General features: G+C 37.1%; 1 protein-coding gene across 2 annotated transcripts in view; it reads left to right on the forward strand.

The window, feature by feature from the left end:
- The window catches only part of OSTF1 (osteoclast stimulating factor 1), a 50,595-nt gene extending 37,791 nt beyond the window's left edge, over nucleotides 1-12,804 (forward strand). For both annotated transcript variants that reach the window (XM_090274183.1, XM_090274182.1), the window contains exons 7-10: nucleotides 429-478; nucleotides 3,437-3,515; nucleotides 6,854-6,952; nucleotides 12,292-12,804. In XM_090274183.1, coding sequence (XP_090130309.1) covers nucleotides 429-478; nucleotides 3,437-3,515; nucleotides 6,854-6,952; nucleotides 12,292-12,350 — 287 coding nt within the window. In that variant the 3' untranslated portion in view covers nucleotides 12,351-12,804. The remainder of the gene's footprint in view (nucleotides 1-428; nucleotides 479-3,436; nucleotides 3,516-6,853; nucleotides 6,953-12,291) is intronic.
- The last annotated feature ends 4,295 nt before the right edge of the window (nucleotides 12,805-17,099 follow it).

The raw sequence follows: 17,099 nt of genomic DNA on the forward strand, positions 1-17,099 counted from the left end.
ACTCTCTTTACATCTCTCTCTTCAACACTACAACGTAATCTCAACAACGAGAAACAAAGAACCCAATAAATTAAATAGCATAGCAAAAGGGAAATTTTTGATTGTCACCCAAAAGAGACCCATTTTATTTTAGCTAATAAACACCCATTAGTGACATAAATATTAAGTATCATAGCAAATGTAAAAATATTTCTATAATAAATGTCATGTGAAAATGCAAAAGCCAAAATATTTGGAAAGAAAAATTTCCTTAAATAATTCTACCTTTTAAAGTCTTAAGTCTTCAATTTAGATACATTTAAAAAATTGGTTGTACGGATTTTCTTGAAGATTCATCTAAAAAATTCTATTCTTTAGACTTATGCCTAGTTTTGTGAGACTTCTACTTCTCATTATTAAAAAATTATTTTTTTCTGTTTGAATTTCAGATATAGTAGAAATGCTATTTACCCAACCAAACATTGAACTGAACCAACAGGTAAGACTGTTTACATGAAAGTCGTTTAACTCACTTGCCTTTTTTCTTTGTGCGGCATATGGGCATGAAAAATCATATCATTGTGTCTTGAACTGATCTTTTCCTGTTTATTATCTTTAATAAATTTTTAACCAAAATACTATAAGCACATAGTTAAAAAAAATATTATTGTACTAAAGTTCAAATTGTATAAAGCCCAAAATGCCTACCACATTCCTCCTTGTATATCACTTTTGGCTTTTAGCTATTTCTTTTTACCTTCATGTTACTAAAGAAAATACTTATGGGGCTGTCTCATAATTTATCATCTTCATATGCATTTTACCATCCTGTCGGGTAGTTGAAGGTTTAAGCTTGTCAACTACCCATCTCTTATCTGCCAGCACCCCAGCACCCAACCTTTCTTCCTGTGGTCCTTCCAGTGTATCATATTATAGTTTTTGGTTATATTACTGTATATTGCTTACATCTTTATGGCTCTTTAAATATTGCTTCTATAACTGTTTATATACTTATTAGCTTTTTTTGGTATCTTACAAAGACTTTTACACTTCTATATTCTCTTGGTATGTTTTTCTATAATGTGTAAGATCATCAATTGCTTTCTTCTTTCTCCCTGGAATCATACTTCCTGAAGCCAGCGGTCCTCGCTCTAATCTGACAGCTTGGTTTGTGCTGCCCTTTGCTGTCTCCCTGGGAAGTCCTTCACCTGTCTCCTGTACGTGGCTTCACTTTTCTGGATCCTTTGTCTGCCGTTTGTTGAACATCTTTAAGTAGATTCCTGAGAAAGGGGAGCTCAGTATTGATTTTTTGGTTGACAGATTATAGGTTGAAAATGATTTCCTTCAGTTGCAGGCATGCCTCTAAGGTATTCTACTCTCTGGGGCTCTTTAAGACGTTTGATTCCGTTTTGATCCCCATTCTTTTGTGTGTGATTTGCTGCTTCTCTTGATTGGAGTCTTTACTCTAACTTTGATGTTCTAAAATTTCAGTGTGTCGCTGATCGCTGACTAGGTTGCACGTCAGGTCCCCAGTTGGGGGCGCGAGTGAGAGGCAACCACACAGTGATGTTTCTCTCCCTCTCATTCTCCTTTTCCCTCTCTCTAAAAAAATAAAATAAATAAGTAAACGAATAAATAAATTAATTAAAAAATATTTCAGTGTGGGTGTTTTTTCAATAATGATGCCGCATTATTTTTAGGCTGGAAAAATATCTTGTATTGTTGCTCTTATGGTCAGTTTTCTGACTATTTTCTTTGTTCTTGGTTCTGAATGTCCATTAGTAGTTATATTGGACTTCTAGGTTGAACCTCCAATTTTCTGAGTTTCTGAGATTTTCCTTGCTTTTATCTTCATCTTTTATTTTGCTCACTTTTAATTATGCAGAGCTCTTTATAAGTTTTCTATTACTATGTAACAAATTATCACAAAGATAGCAGCCTAAAACAGCAACCATTTACCGTATATTTTCTGTAGACCCAAATTCTGAGCACGACAGAGATGGGTTTTCTGCTCAGGTCTTGCAGTCTGGAATCAAGGTATTGGCTGCAGTGGGATTCTCATATGGAGCTCACATCCTATTCCAAGCTTAATTGGGTTTCCAGGAGAATTGAGTTTCTTGTACCAGTAGTAATGTGGCCCTCAGCTTCTAGATACCACTGTTCTTCATCGACAGTTCACAACATGACTATTTGCTTTCTTTCTCAAGACCAGCAAGAGATTGTGTCTGACACTATACCTTCTTTTGGAAAGGACACACCTGATTAGGTCAGACCCACCCAGCATAATCTATCTTTTGATGAACTGAACATCGACTGATTAGATATCTAATTACAGGAGTGATATTTTGTTATATTCACAGGTCTCACCCACACTCAAGGGGAGAGAATTATACAGTGGGTGTGCGCCGGGGAGCAGGAGCCTTGGGGGCCATCTTAGAATTCTGTTTACTCCAAGCTCTTTTTTTTACTCGATTGCTATTGTAAATAGCATTGTTTTCTTGTTTCATTATTCAATATCATCTTATATATCTGATGTTAATTATAGCTTTTTAAAACATTTTCTGCTATTCACATACTGTGTCTTTTTCCTCAGAGATTCATTTATTTGTTTTGGTCTTTCCTCAAATTTAGGAGACTTTCCTCAGGTACCTAGTGTTTTTGTTTATCCTTCATGTTTGGGTGAAATTGGAATCTCTGTGTGCTGGTGGGGCTTGTAGGCTGGTGGGCTTCTCCATAGAGTGAAGTGGTGAAGTCCTGGTGCTTTGCTGGGTTGTCCCCAGAAGCCATTATTAGTGCTCACTCCCTCCCTCGCATGTGGGGCTGTTCAGCTTCACGAGAGAAGTAATTTCCAGCCTCCTGCTTGGGGTACATGCTAGACTGTACACATTAGGGCAGGAGGTCATACTGCTGGGAGAGTGGTCTTACTGCTCCGTTTTTAGGTTTTTCATGTGTCCCCCCCCCCCCCCCCCCCGGTTTTGTTTCTTGGTCTCATTGCCACCTTTTCTTGTCCGAGTGTCCACGAGCTTGGAAACTATCTGGTTAATTTCTTGACAGGGTAATTCTAGCATATCTGTACTGGGTCATCTGGCAGCAAGGAGAGACGCAGGTGATCTGGGGTTCTGGGGTTACTCCTTACAAACCCTTCCCTGCAGTAGCCTTGTTTTCTCCCTCAGGCCTCTTTCCCATTCCAGTGTCTCCGGGCACCTCCAATTCCTAATTGATGCCAGGTTTCTGGGGGGAATCTGCTTCCTCCTGGTGCCTTCCTCTGCAAGTGCCTGCACTTCTGCGTGGGGTCTGGCATGGCAGTTTCTATTCCTCCATCCTGTTCTCTCTCTCATTTCTTGAGTCTCCTTTCACTCTTTGGATTTTATATGACTTAGAGTAAGCCTAAAATAAATTCCTGTGTGTTTTCAGTCCACACTCTAATTTTAAAATGCTACTTTCTCTATCTTTATAGAACAAGTTGGGAGACACAGCTTTACATGCTGCTGCATGGAAGGGTTATGCAGACATTGTCGAGTTGCTTCTGGCCAAAGGTAAAGTGCTGTGTTGATCTGGTCTTTGCTTAGCCTGAAAAATAGACTACATCTGATTAAATATATCATTTGAAAGAATAGGAAGACTAATAGGCTCCTTAGGCTTTTTATTTTAAAACTGGGATTTTTACCCTCTACTCTGTCTGTGTCACAGATGGAATTATTGAAGTGATTTGCCTAAGTTTTTAGTTTTAAAACTGTGGTAAACTTTAAAGTTACATATATTAATTTTAGTAAGAACTTATTGTACATTTCTGTGGGATTAAAGGATCTTAGAAGAAAGATGTGTTTTTTTGGTGTGTGTGCAGGCATGAACAGACAGGGGAGGTCCTCTCTGGGAAAGCTGTCTGGGTCAAGCTTCTGTGGCCCCCGTTCTCACAGGAAAGTCTTGGTCAATAAGAAAGATTTCTGTGGCTGCAATGTCCTGCTGTGAGCTGAGCAGGTGTTAGATGTACAGAGAATGAGAGACGATCCCTTGATTCCCTGTTTTTCCACAAGTCAGAGGGAACTTGGAAGTTATGGACTGATCATCCGTTCATCTATCTGTCCCACAAATATTAATTAACCTTTACAGAGAGCCAAGAACATCTCCCGTACCACACCCTGGCCCAGAAGGCTATAATATAAGGTGCTTGAGCCCCCCCGCCAGGCACATGATGTATGGATGCATTATCTTTAGGGTTCTGGAGTAGTGTTGGGATATATGAGAGGAAGTGTTTTTGATTTAAAGTATGTTGATGATGTAAACTCTAGGTCTGATGGATCGAACACCACTGCCCCCACCCCCAAAGGTTACGCTGAGAGCTGTGCTACCTGCTTTGGCACCCACTGCCACATGTGCTCTTGAGCCCTTGAAATAAGGCCAGTGTCAATTGGGATGTGCTATAAATGTAAAATGCACTGCAGATTTATAAGAATAAGTGGAAAAAATGTAAAATACCATGATCACTCTTATAATGGTGACATAATGAAGTGATAACATTTCAGATATACTAGATAAAATAAAATATGTGGCCACTAGAAAATTGAAAATTACATATATGATTCACACTGTATTTCTACTGGGCAGCATTGGTTGAAAAGGACACAGGAAATTGTTGCGTTTCTTCTCAGCATTGCTGTCTCTGAACATTTTCTGCCCTGACAGAAATCATGTCAGAGTTGTTAGTTACAGAACTATTAACCCTCAGGATTTTTTTTTAATTCTCACACGAGGATATGTTTATTGATTTGAGAGAGAGAGAGAGAGAAAGAGAGAGGAGAGGTGAGAGAGGAACATTGATTGGTCGCCTCCCATACACTCCTCTATCAGAGATTGAACCTGCAAGCTTTGATGTTATGGGATGACGATCTGACCAACTGAGCCACCCAGCCAGGCAAACTCTCAGAATTTTTGACCTGTAGCAAATGAGAGAAGGTTTTCCATATAACCCTAACTGGATAGATCTAATTCTACTCAGAGAAAGATTTTCATAAATGATTGCCATATTCCTAATTGAACATACTATTGTTTTCTGGACTTAATATTTTTGTGCCTTTAAGTTTTAGGACCTTTGTTTTTAGTTGTTGAAGAGGATGTGGTTGCAAAGCAAATGGCACTCTCACACGTTGTGGCAGAGAGTATAAACTGTGAACGCCTTCTTGGGAAGCAGTCTAACAGTAGCTAGCAGGGTTAAAAATGTGCATATTCTTACATTTCAACATCACTTCTAGGAAACCATCCTTCAGAAATATATATACACAAAGATGTTTCCAAGGAGGTTCATGGCAATATTGTTTGTGATAATAAAAATTAGGAACCATAACCTAAGTGCCCCTCAACAGAGGAGTGATTAAATAAAATTTGGAGCATCCACAAAGTGAAATACTTATAAACATTTAAATAGATTGAACTTTAAGTATCTGTACTACTAAGAAATCAGTACCAGTATAAATTGTTAAGTTAAAAAAAATCTTGGGGTCAAAAGGTATAAACTTACAGCTATAAAATAAGTCATGGGGATATAATATACAGCATGATGACTATAGTTAATTCTGTATTGCGTATTTGAAAGTTGCTAAGAGAGTAGATCTTAAAAGTTCTCATCACATAAAAATATTTTTTTGTAACTGTATGGTGAAGGATGTTAACTAGACTTATTTTGTTGATCATTTCACAATATATATAAATAGATTCATAATGTACACTTAAAACTAATTTTATATGTCAGTTGTACATAAATTAAGAAATGAGTCCTGGCTGGTGTGGCTGAGTGGACTGAGCACCAGCCTGTGAACCCAAAGGTTGCTGGTTAGATTCCCCGCCAGAGGAACATCCCCGGGTTGTGGGCCAGGTCGTGAGAAAGGCAACCAATTTATCTCGCACTGATGGTGCTCTCCCTCTCTTTTTCCCTCCCTTGCCCTCTCTCTAAAAATAAAACAATAAATAAAATCTTTAAAAAATGAAATTACAGACCAATACATGTAGTATGGCTTTGTGTGTATGTACATATATGTATGTGAATGCATTCATGCACCTAAAGAAGGTAACTGATGCCCACCTGTGGGAAATGGTTACCTCTGGAGAAGGTAGAAAATGGGGAAAGGTCGTTTTGTTGGGAGATGAAACAGGACATACGGTTTTGTTCAGCATACTTCTATATTTTTGAATATTTAACGATGATTCATGAATTATGATGTAATCTTTAACACAAAACAAAAGAAAGGAAAAAAGTGTGTAGAAGATGGGCTACAGGAATTATGTATTGATTGCCTCTGGGTTTTATTATGTTACTATTTTGCTAATTTACATGAGAGTATATTTATAGATATAAAATATTAATACCCTCATACCCAGCCTACATGGTCTTTTCCAAAGACCTTCTTGAACATAAGAGGCAAGGATTGTATTGAATTTAATCTCCATACACTCATGCTGAGGCACATCAACTATTGGGGTCTAACTGACTTAGGATTTACCATAGGGACGGTGAACTCACTGAAGAGTTCACATGAAATTCTATAGGGACTTAAAGGGGAAGGCTATATTATGATTGTGCATAATTATCACAGGTGCAGCAACAAGCTCCCTGATTAAAGATGCCAAGTACACTATTACTATCACTGTTTTTTAATTTTTAATTATTTTAATTAAATTTATTGGGTTGATATTGGTTAATAAGAGCGTATACGTCACTATTACTGGTTCGAGAAAGTTTTTCTGCTTTTAAAAAGCTTACTTCTGGGCCAAAAAGATCTCCAGTTAGTTTTGCCAAAAGTGATCAGTTTTGGTGGAAAGAGTATTGGCTGCTACTCTAGTTTTCAAAAACATCTAATTTACTTTTCTTGTGTTGGGGAAGGTGCTAGAACAGACTTAAGGAACAATGAGAACAAGCTGGCCCTGGACATGGCTACTAATGCTGCCTGTGCAACTCTCCTGAAAAAGAAACAGGGAACAGGTATTTGGTTTTAAACCCCTCTGTCTCCTATGGTGCTGCCATAACTAAGATTTATCTACTTAGTATTGGGAAAATAATTTTCTTGATAAATTCTTCAGGTGATTCTGAAGTTAGATTTTATATCCTTGGTCTAAATCAGAGCCTCTGACACAGAATACCCTCATGCAAACAAATCTGAAGAAACAAATTAAACATATTGATTTTTGTATATTTCTTTTTTTCTTACAATCAAATTCTAATCACCTTGCTTTCATTACAGTCCTTATCAGAGGACCATGGTCTCCATCTCCTCTTTTCAGATACGTTTTTACGAGAGGATGGAGCTAAGTGTTTTTAACTTAAGCAAGCAACAGCTGTATGATTATATTTTGTTTCTGTTTTAAATGAGGGTATCAATAAACTATAATCAGAATCATTCTTGGCTTTGTAAACATTTTGGCATTTAATATTTAAATCATGGTACCTGGGGTGGTTTTTAAAGATGAAGTTTAGGTGTACATTCTTAAAGATAAAAATAGCTAGTGATGGGAGAGAATAGGTATGAAAAAGAAAAGGTTTGTGTGGTTGTTTTGAAGAGGTGTTAAATGAAAGATGTTAGACAGATTGCAATCACTCCTGATTCCTATTCTGAGACCAAGACCGGAAGTTTATTTGACCTCTCAGTATGTAGCCTATTGAATGTGTCTCCCCAGAATCATGCTAATGAGGTGGTTCCTGAAACAAATGCTGGGAGTGTGTGCCTTGAACTCTACTTATCCTCATCTTTCCCCCGCGCCCCCCTTCATTCATCATCTGTCTCCTTGCTCCTGAGAAAGCCTGAGATGTAGAAAAAAGGAAGGTGGAAGATGATTTGGTTAGAGGGAACTTCTCATCTCTTTTTTTTACTTTTCAAGCTTTACTTTATGATGTTTGGCACTTCAATACCACTTGGAAGTATATAATTAATACATATTTTTCACTGTTTTTTAAAAAGAAAAGAATTGGTATAATGGGTTTTCCAGGTCTTTAGCATTGCTACTCATCATTCCAACCCTTCTTAGTGTTTTTAGAATCTAAAGGTTAGACTGATCGTGTTGGTGGCGAATCACCAAAACAACTTTTGAGAAATTTCCATTATAGAGGCCAAGTGCATCTGATTTCATTTTAACTTGAAAGTATTATCACTTTCAGAGTTTGTGTGATGCGATACTGATTTCTGTTTTTATGATTTGAATTGATTTCTCATTAACTTTTGAACCCTGGGAAAACTTATTTCTCCCACAGGTATCTTCTGATTTATGAGAAGAGGCAATATTATGCTGTCCCATACATATTCCATTCCTTGCAGAAGCAACAAAGTGAAGTCAGTCCCCTGGTGTCCTGTTTCAATCAAAAATATCACAGTCTCCTTTTCCTCATGGCTTCCCAGAATTATCCTCCTTACTTATCATCAGATTCCTCTCATAACCCTTCTCATGAATCTATGGTTCCTTTTTGTCCTTTATTCCAGATGTATATTTGTTCCACATTCTTATTTCTTTTAACTTCAGATATATAATGTAAACTATTAAGCATGTTGGGAGTCTTAATTATTTAAGCTGTGAGTAGTCACTGGCAGGGCAAGTCTTTCTTTAATTACTCCTGCGTAGATGAAATAGCTTCTGCTAAGTGAGTGAGGAAGTATTTACCAGCTGAGTGGTGCTTCCCACTTCCTTCCTTACTGAGCAGCTATGTTTGCAGTCACGTGGGAGAGACGATACTTGAGGTGGACCTCCTCACCCTTGCTGCCTTGGTTGGGTCAGGAAGTAGGACTCTGACTTAACGTCCTTTCTCCACCCCTGACTTCCTGTTGCTCTGTGGGTATGTTCAGAATGTCCTGACTAAGGACTAAGCTTTCCTATAAGCTGAAGGTTATCAGAATCTCCCGCATAGTAGGAGGAGCTTGATCTTGACAGGCAAGGAAAATACCAAGCCTGCTTAGCCCCTGGGGAGCTGTGCCCAGAATCCTCAACATGAGCAGCACAATAGATGAGAGAGGCAGGTGGCAAACTCTTCTCTTTATCCCTCACCTCTTTGCGGTATTTGTAGAGCAGGGCTAGAAGGTGTGTGCTTTTTTTCTCTGTTCACTCCAAGGGCCTGTAGTCTGCCTTCCTAAATATGTACTGACTAGATAAGGGATTCAGTGAGGAGGTAATCTTGGGGTCTGGCACACACAACTGAGAAATAAATGTTCATATTTAGACTTTCACATTACCTTTTTTTTTCTTTATTGCTTCATTTCTCCAATTACCCAGTTTAAAAGTTTGAATTTCTATTTTGATCCTAGTTGGAATGACAGTTTGAATATTGGCCATGTAATTAATTGCCAGTATGGAAAAGATATATTCTGATATTGTCCACTTTTAAAAGCACATCTTGGATTTTTTATAGGGACAAAATAATTCATCTGTTTCAGTTACCATGGAGGGTAACTTTAGGATATAGGGGTGGGGCCAGGGTCATATTTGTACATTAAGTAAAATATTATACATAAATCCTAAGTGTACATTAAATGATGACTTTTTTTTACTGTTTGTACACTTACTTGCCAGAAACTCAGATCAAGATAGAAAACATTTCCCACACTCCAGAAGCCCCACTCAGCATGCTTGCTTCTCTCACCATAGAATAGCTTTGCCTGTTCTTGACCTTGATAGAAATGGAATTGAGCAATATGTACTTTTTTATGTCTAACTTCTTTGCTTTAATATTGTTTCTGGGACATTTATCCATGTAATTGTGTTTGTCCCTCCACCATTTATTTATTTACTGTTTGTCTATCTGTCTATCTGAAGGGCTGATGCTTATATGGAACATGTTAAGCCCAGTGCAGTGAGACCAAGGAAAAGTGGAATTGAGGTAGGGAGGTGGCAAAGCGCTGTTAGGTGATACTTTATCATGCTAGTCATGCTCCAGGATAGGTGATGAAGAGATATAGCTCAGGACTCAGTATTTGTCCCTATAAGTTTCCAGAGAAACTGTGCCTCAGAACAGTCTATTAAAGGAAGGAAGGAAAAGGAATATATTTGCCTGGTTCCTTTCTGTCTCTTGAGGTCCATTCAGTCAGACTTTATACCATGGCAAGTCATCTTTCTCTTGCAAACAGGAGAAACGAGGTTATAACAAAGTGCAGAAGTAACATTGAAGGACAAAGAATATCTCAAATACCGCAAAATGGAGGATTGTTGTAGCGAAGTAGAAGGGGAAAGAACTTTGCTATGTGTCTTTTTGCTTTAGCTTAAAAGTTGGCAGCCAGTCCTGAAGTTTGTGAGTGTGTGTGGGATAGAACACAGTATATTTCTTCCAGGTCTCCAGAACTCTCTTAAGGAGAATGGTGAAGAACATAGTTGATCTGGAGTCTTCTAAAAATTTGGAAGTAAAATCATTGAAGTTGACCTGTGTTCTGCGTACAGCACTTGTTCTTCTTTTATCTTTCCTTCTCTCATATAAAATATACTGGTTTCTCTCTCCCTTGTTCTGACGCTCCCTTGTCCCTCCCTATTTATCAGTAGTCATTTTCTTAAACATGAAAAGATTCTTTAAAAAGCTGCAATATCAGCAACATACCAAAGTTATTAAGTCCTTAATATTGTATCATTTTCAAATTTGCCATTTTTCTTATAGCTGTTTGTTTATTCTTTGCTTACTTATTTATCTATTTATTATACATTTGTATAAGTCAGGATGCAAATTAGGTAATTGATAGATATGTCTCTTAGGTTTTTTTTTTTTCTTTTCATAAATCAGTGTTTCCTTTCCCTTTCCTCTTTCCCCATTTTTAGCCTTGTAATTTATTTATTAAAGAGACTGGGTTAGTTTACCTGAGCTTCCCAGTGCATTGCAAGTATGCATTCCCATGATGTTGTTTGTCATGTTCTCTTTTCTTCTGCATTTTGGTCAACTGATGTTAGATCTAGAGGTTTGATTAGATTTAGATCTAGCTAGCTTAGGGGGAGAGGAAAGAACACTTCATAAAGAAAATCACGTTCTTCCATCAGAGGCATATATGTGATACTTGGTTGTCACTTGTCCTATGATGTTAACATCCACTGATGATCATTGTTTAGATTCATTACTTCACTAATGGTTGCAAAATGGTGATATTCTAATTCTGCCACTCCTTCCCTCCATTATTAGCTGGAACATCCCATAAAGAAAAATTTCTCCTCATCAGCTGTTACCAAGAGGAATAGTTATGTAGCAGAAGCAGAATACAGACTTGACTTTTGCCTTTTAAGAGTGTTCAAAATAACATGCTATTTCCCTGTCTTTCTTCAAAAGGGACTAACAGATTTCATCTGGCATGTGCTGAAATAGTTGATGTATTTTAATCCCTTATAATTAGTATCTTTATTGGTATATTTGGCTAGTGGAGTTCTCTTCAGGTTGGATTCTGAACCCTTTTAAAGTGATGCTGTCTTTGGTAGAATCCTTGCTTTGTGGCATGACAAGTGGTTCCTGGTCCATTTCTTATGTTTTCTGTCCCAGACTTGAAATTAGTCATACCCCAATGAGCTATGGGGAGACAGTACTTAGAGACGATGATCTGGGTGCTGTACCATATATTTATTGAGCTCTAACAAGGTGTTTATATGAGCCTTTAAGTTTCCCCTCTAAAATTATACCTAGTGTAACCTGTTGCTATAGAACTTTGACTAAACAGTTGAATAGGTGAATAGTTAAAGCTCTGATGTCTTCCTTTTGAACCCTGTTCAAGGTTGATTTTACTTTGGATGAGGTTGAGCTGTTTCTATTTCAAAACTTGTATTTATTTTTTATTTCAATCTTTTACTTCTGGGTATACTTTATCAGTGTGTTCAGTAATGAAACAAGTGTCTGTGTTTTCATTTTCTTACTTTTCCTTTCTCCCCTCATTCGTTACCTTTCTACCCAGTGACCTTGCCTTCAGGTAAGGCCACAGGCTGTCGACTGACTAAAGCCAGGAGTGCGCTTGTCATTGGGTGGGGAGGTTGGAAGCACAGTTGTCAGAGGGGAGGGGCTTCTGGTGTGTTCCCCATTGGTCATGGTGCATTTTTTACGAGATAAGAGTAATGGTACCTCAGTACCTCGAGCTTTACTTTTGTGCATGTCTAAGAAACATGCAGACAAATGTATTTGTCAGCCTCTGTGGCAGCAGACACTGGACAGTTAGGCTGAAAAATAAAAGTTGAAAAGATCCTTGGAAAAGGGAAGATGACAGTTTGTTGGGTCTGAAGGAAGATGACAGTTTACTGAATTGTCAGGAGCTTTGAAAGTGAAAAGAAAATCCAGGCAACTTTTAATTTCTCTCTTTTGCTTTCTCCCTCTGTTTTGTTTTTTAGATGCTGTTCGAACATTAAGCAATGCTGAGGAATATCTTGATGAAGATGACTCAGATTAATTCCCTTCCGAAGCTTTAAGAGCTAAAACATCTGTTGCTTTTGCCATTCCAAAACCTTGTCTTTGCCAGAAGAGTGTTGGGAACAGGTTTTTTTTTTAAAGTCTATATGAACATGGCAGTATTGCACTGTGTTTGAGTAGAATATGTAAATGAATAGTTCTTACCTTTGGTTTGCCAATAAGTGACTGGATACTTTGCTGTGTAAAGTACATTTTTGTTCACCAGAGTAGAACAAGAAAAGATTATTGCTATTTATCAAGTTAAAGGAATTTTAAGAATTTATTTCTTTAAAAAAAATTAGGATGATTTATTTTAGTTAAAGTTCTTTACCTCAAGGATTGAGATATTTTGGATGGATTTTTCAAGGGGGGAAATGCTTATTATAATAATGAACCAAAAGACAACAGAAAATCGTCAGTTATTCTGACAAAAATAAACATTTTAAGAGACTTTATCCCTTTTGTCTGTTTTTCTGATATCACTCTGCTAGTAAATAAATACAACTTTTAATATTTAGGTAAAGACTGATTTTATTTATTTTAAATTATATTTATATTTGTTAGCACAGAAGTCACAATAGCCAAATCTTCGTTCATCTTTCTGTGTCTGCTTTGATTAAAATCAGGACGATGATCACCAAAAAGATAAATTTCTAATAAAATATATAGCTTTAACAATTATGAGACTTTCAGTTTTATCTCCAAGATTATACTTAGTATGAAGAAACCTAGCAGCTCGTTACAGTTTTCTTAAGGTTTGAAAGGTTTGAAAAGAAATGATTGTCCTGGCCAGGTATCTCACTTAGTTTAAGCGTTGTCCTTCTATGCCACAGTTGCAGGTCTGACCTCTAGTCTAAAGTCACATTCAAGAAGCAAACAATGAATGAATAAATAAGTGGAACAACAAATCTCTCTCTCTTCTTTCCTTTCTCTTTCTAAAATCAATAAATAAAATTTAAAAAGAAAAGAAATGATTTCCTTATTATGGAAGATGTCATAGTTTTTCATAGTGGAATAACCAGGAGCCATGAAATTTTGGCTTTCAGTTTTCACTTTGATAACGTTTGATTTCTCAAAGCAGTGCTCTAGCTCATAATGATTCAGATTCTTTTCCCAAAACATCAATTAACATTTCAGAGAGCCTTCTGTGCTACCTAAGTGATACTTTATTTGAGATTCTAATTTTGTGTATTGCTACTGTGATCATATTAAAAATGACCTGGCCATTGGCATTTGTCCAGGTTCCAGGCTCTAGGTCTACGATTGTATTTTGCAAAAAGACTTCAATACTGATTTCAAAAAAAACACATTGGTGAAGAGAAGGAAATGTTTGAAGAAGGAAGTGGGTTCGCTCAGGAAACAAATAATTGCCACTGTAAGGGTGTCCTGTGTCTGTGACTGTTCAGTTTTTCTCTCTGTGGTGCCTTGTGAAAGGACACCCTGAGAAGCCTGTTTTAAAAATACCCTGACTAAATTTTAGTAGAAAGAACTTTGTATAAGTAGTGACAGCAAAAGATGAGCACAAACCCTGAAATTAATAAAAAAGGATGTTTTATTCTCAAAACAAATATGTTATTCAGTTGTGAGTTAAACATTTGTATTTCTTCATAAGCATAAATTTGAAGATATGAAATCATTGTTGAAATTGTATCTGTCCTCACAGAGCCTTTAAGGATTTGTTCTTTAAAAATGGGTTTGTGCTATAAAAAAAAGCTTTTGGAAATCTCTAACTTTTGTTCCAGTGCGCTGTGGGCCTGGCGTAATTAGGATAGATGCCAACTAAACACTCTTTATTTTTTTTAACATGGGTATAGATGTACAGTTTGCATGAATATAGATAATTTTAATGAAAATATTCAGTACTTGATGTAGATATATTATTTATGTATTTGAAGAATAGAACAGTGGCACTTCACTATCACTGCTTTAACATTATCAAACCTATGAGAATTCTAGAAAGTCAACCAACTATAGTTTGGTGTGGCATAGGTATTTGCATGAGTTTTTGGTGAAACAGGACAATGCAATTAGCTGTGGTTGAAACTCCATGGTAAAATTTACTTTTACTTTTTGTTTATTCAGCTTAGCTGACCTGAACTTTCTCAGAGATCATTTTATGCTGAAGTCGGCAACAAAAATCAGTTCTAGGAACTTGCCACTGCTCTGACTCTGCAGAGGAGAGCTTTGATTATGTTCTGGAAATGACTTGGGAGATTTTGCTGTAACCCGAGCTTTCTGACAGTCACAGTGCCTGAAACTCCTCCCCAGCCATTGCAGCATTAGGTAGATAATGCCTTTTAGCCTCTTGGGCAGCTACCGGCCCAGAAACCTCATGCAAAAAAAATCTTTTTTTTTTTTTTTTTTTTTTAAATCAGTGTTTCCTATTTTAGTTTCCTTTCTGGGACTGGTCTGTTGCAAATTGTTTATCATTGGACTGCCATGCATTAGAGCCCCCTAAAGGCCTCTTTTCAATAGATGAGCTGTTTTACCCAAAGGGAGATAAAAATTGAACAAAAACAGTGGTGATACTATTTTTTTAAATCAGGGATTCTGTTGAAATAATTCTGAAAGTGAAATCTCAGATCATTTTAGGTAGAGGAAAGTATAATTTTTTCATATATGCTTTCTTTATAAATGTTCTTTATTATATATAGACGTTCTGATTTACTTGTATTTCTTATTGTGAGCCCTGTCTTTCTCATTTTCATAGATGATGATTTCTTTTCTAATAGGCTGTATGGCCTAACATTTACCCTGATCATCAGCATGTGCTCGTTGACTTTGATTTTGTGCCTGTTCCCTTAAATTTTATGTTGTAAATACGTAGGTAGCAGTAATATACAGAGCAGCCATACATCGAGCAGCCAAACTTTGAAGTGTCTGATTACCAGAAGTTGAGGTTTTGGTGGGAGAAGTATTGCAACAGATTCTGCTCCCCCTATTTTAACTGAAAATACAGCATTGGTGAACAGTTTTCTTAAGTGAAGGAAAAATTGCAGACCACAAATTGATGGTTTCTGTCTCTTTATTTCTTAATAACAAGCCTTTACATCTGCTCCTCCCTTAAAATGACATAAAATTAAATAAAACTACCATTTATTTAATGCCTGCTCTACTAGTTCTGTGCTCAGCACTTTCAATGACATGATGTCATTTGATCTTGACAGCAAATGTTCACTAGGGTATTGAAAATTTCTTCTTTACGGAGAAGTTGAAGTTTGAAGAAGCTAAGTAAATGGCTCAAGGTCACAATGCTTGAAGGTGAAAGTGCAGGTCTGGCTGACTCCTGAGCTAATGTACCTGCTGCCTACTGCTGCTACGGGCAGATGCTGCCGTTCACATTCTGCCAGAAAAATAAGCATAAGCAGATCAGCTCCTTTTCCGTTTCAATTCCTGGATGTAGCATCTAATAAATTCAGCATATCTACTAATTTAATTAAATGGGTTATATAAACCCACCCTAAGAGCTTTTTCTTATAAAGGATTTTTTTTTTCCTTCAGAAAAATTTTGGCAAAACTTTTTGCTTCCTGGTAACCCTGCAGAAATATGATTTAATGAAGCAGGTAGTGCCCTCAAGTTGTCAAAATTTCTAACTCTATGCAAATGAAATAATACATATTAAAGAAGGGAAATCCAGATTTGCAGCTGTTCACCTTGCTCTGAGTTTGCATTGCTGAATTCAACATTTCCCTAAGAACTCCTCATGTATTTCCACATAACCATGAAAATAAATGCATCCCTGAGAAGGGTCAGAGAATGTTGTCTCACTCAAGTATGGGAGCTCGTGGACACCTTGGCAATCTCACACTTCCATGCAGTTCTGTTGTTTTCTGCCAACAACCATCTGCTTGGGGTTTCCAGCAGGCTCAGCCTCCAGCCAACTCACACCGTTGCCAACTGGGAGCTGGAGTAAGGCCAGGTTTTGGCTGTAGCTGGAAAAGACAACTGAGGAAGTCCAAAGGTAGAACTTAGCCTGAGAAGCAGGAACGAAAGTGGAAAATGAGATAAGGAGGAAAAGGGCTGAACATCAAAGGAGAAATGGTGACCTTTTAAAAATTACCCATAGTTCTGATATGAAGTCATAAGAATGCTTCAAGAAGTAGCTAAGAGTAGGCTTTGGAGGGAAAGTCTGGATTCAAGTCTGGCTCCGCTGCTTACTGCTGAATGACCTTGGACAGATTACCTAAAATTCTTTTCTTTCTAAGTTTTAAAATGGTACATACTGCCTAAAGTTAAGAAGATTAAATAAAATGAGCTTTGTAAATGACTTAGGACAATGCCTGCCAGAGTCCTTGCTCAGTAAATGTTGTCTACACTCAAATGCTTCAATGAGCAAGTTTTCATTAAAAATGAATGTGTATGTATGAAGGATGTGTCAAAAAGTGTTTTTGAAAGTCACTACTATTGTGAAAAATGGGATATTCAAAAATACTTTAGAAATGAGAGGAGGACAATGATTTCCTTTCAAATGTTTAAGTGTGTTTACATGTGGTAGTAGTGTTTTTCAATGTAAATTTACTTATTGAGAGTTACAGAAAAGAGGTCTATAACTATTATTTATTATTAAAATAATTCGGAGTTCAGATGAGGAGAATGTCCCTGCCATTGTTTCCATTTTACGTTGTTGCTTTGGAGTGGTTTGATGGGCCTGAAAGTCAATAGGTCCAATATTTGGTATGTGATGATTTCAAATTGGGAGGTTATGTGATATTACCATCTTACTCTTACATGTTCTCAAAACAGGAACAG

Source organism: Furipterus horrens, unplaced genomic scaffold (genome assembly GCF_987537825.1).
Source record: "Furipterus horrens unplaced genomic scaffold, mFurHor1.1.pri manual_scaffold_4, whole genome shotgun sequence".
Classification (NCBI taxonomy): domain Eukaryota; kingdom Metazoa; phylum Chordata; class Mammalia; order Chiroptera; family Furipteridae; genus Furipterus; species Furipterus horrens.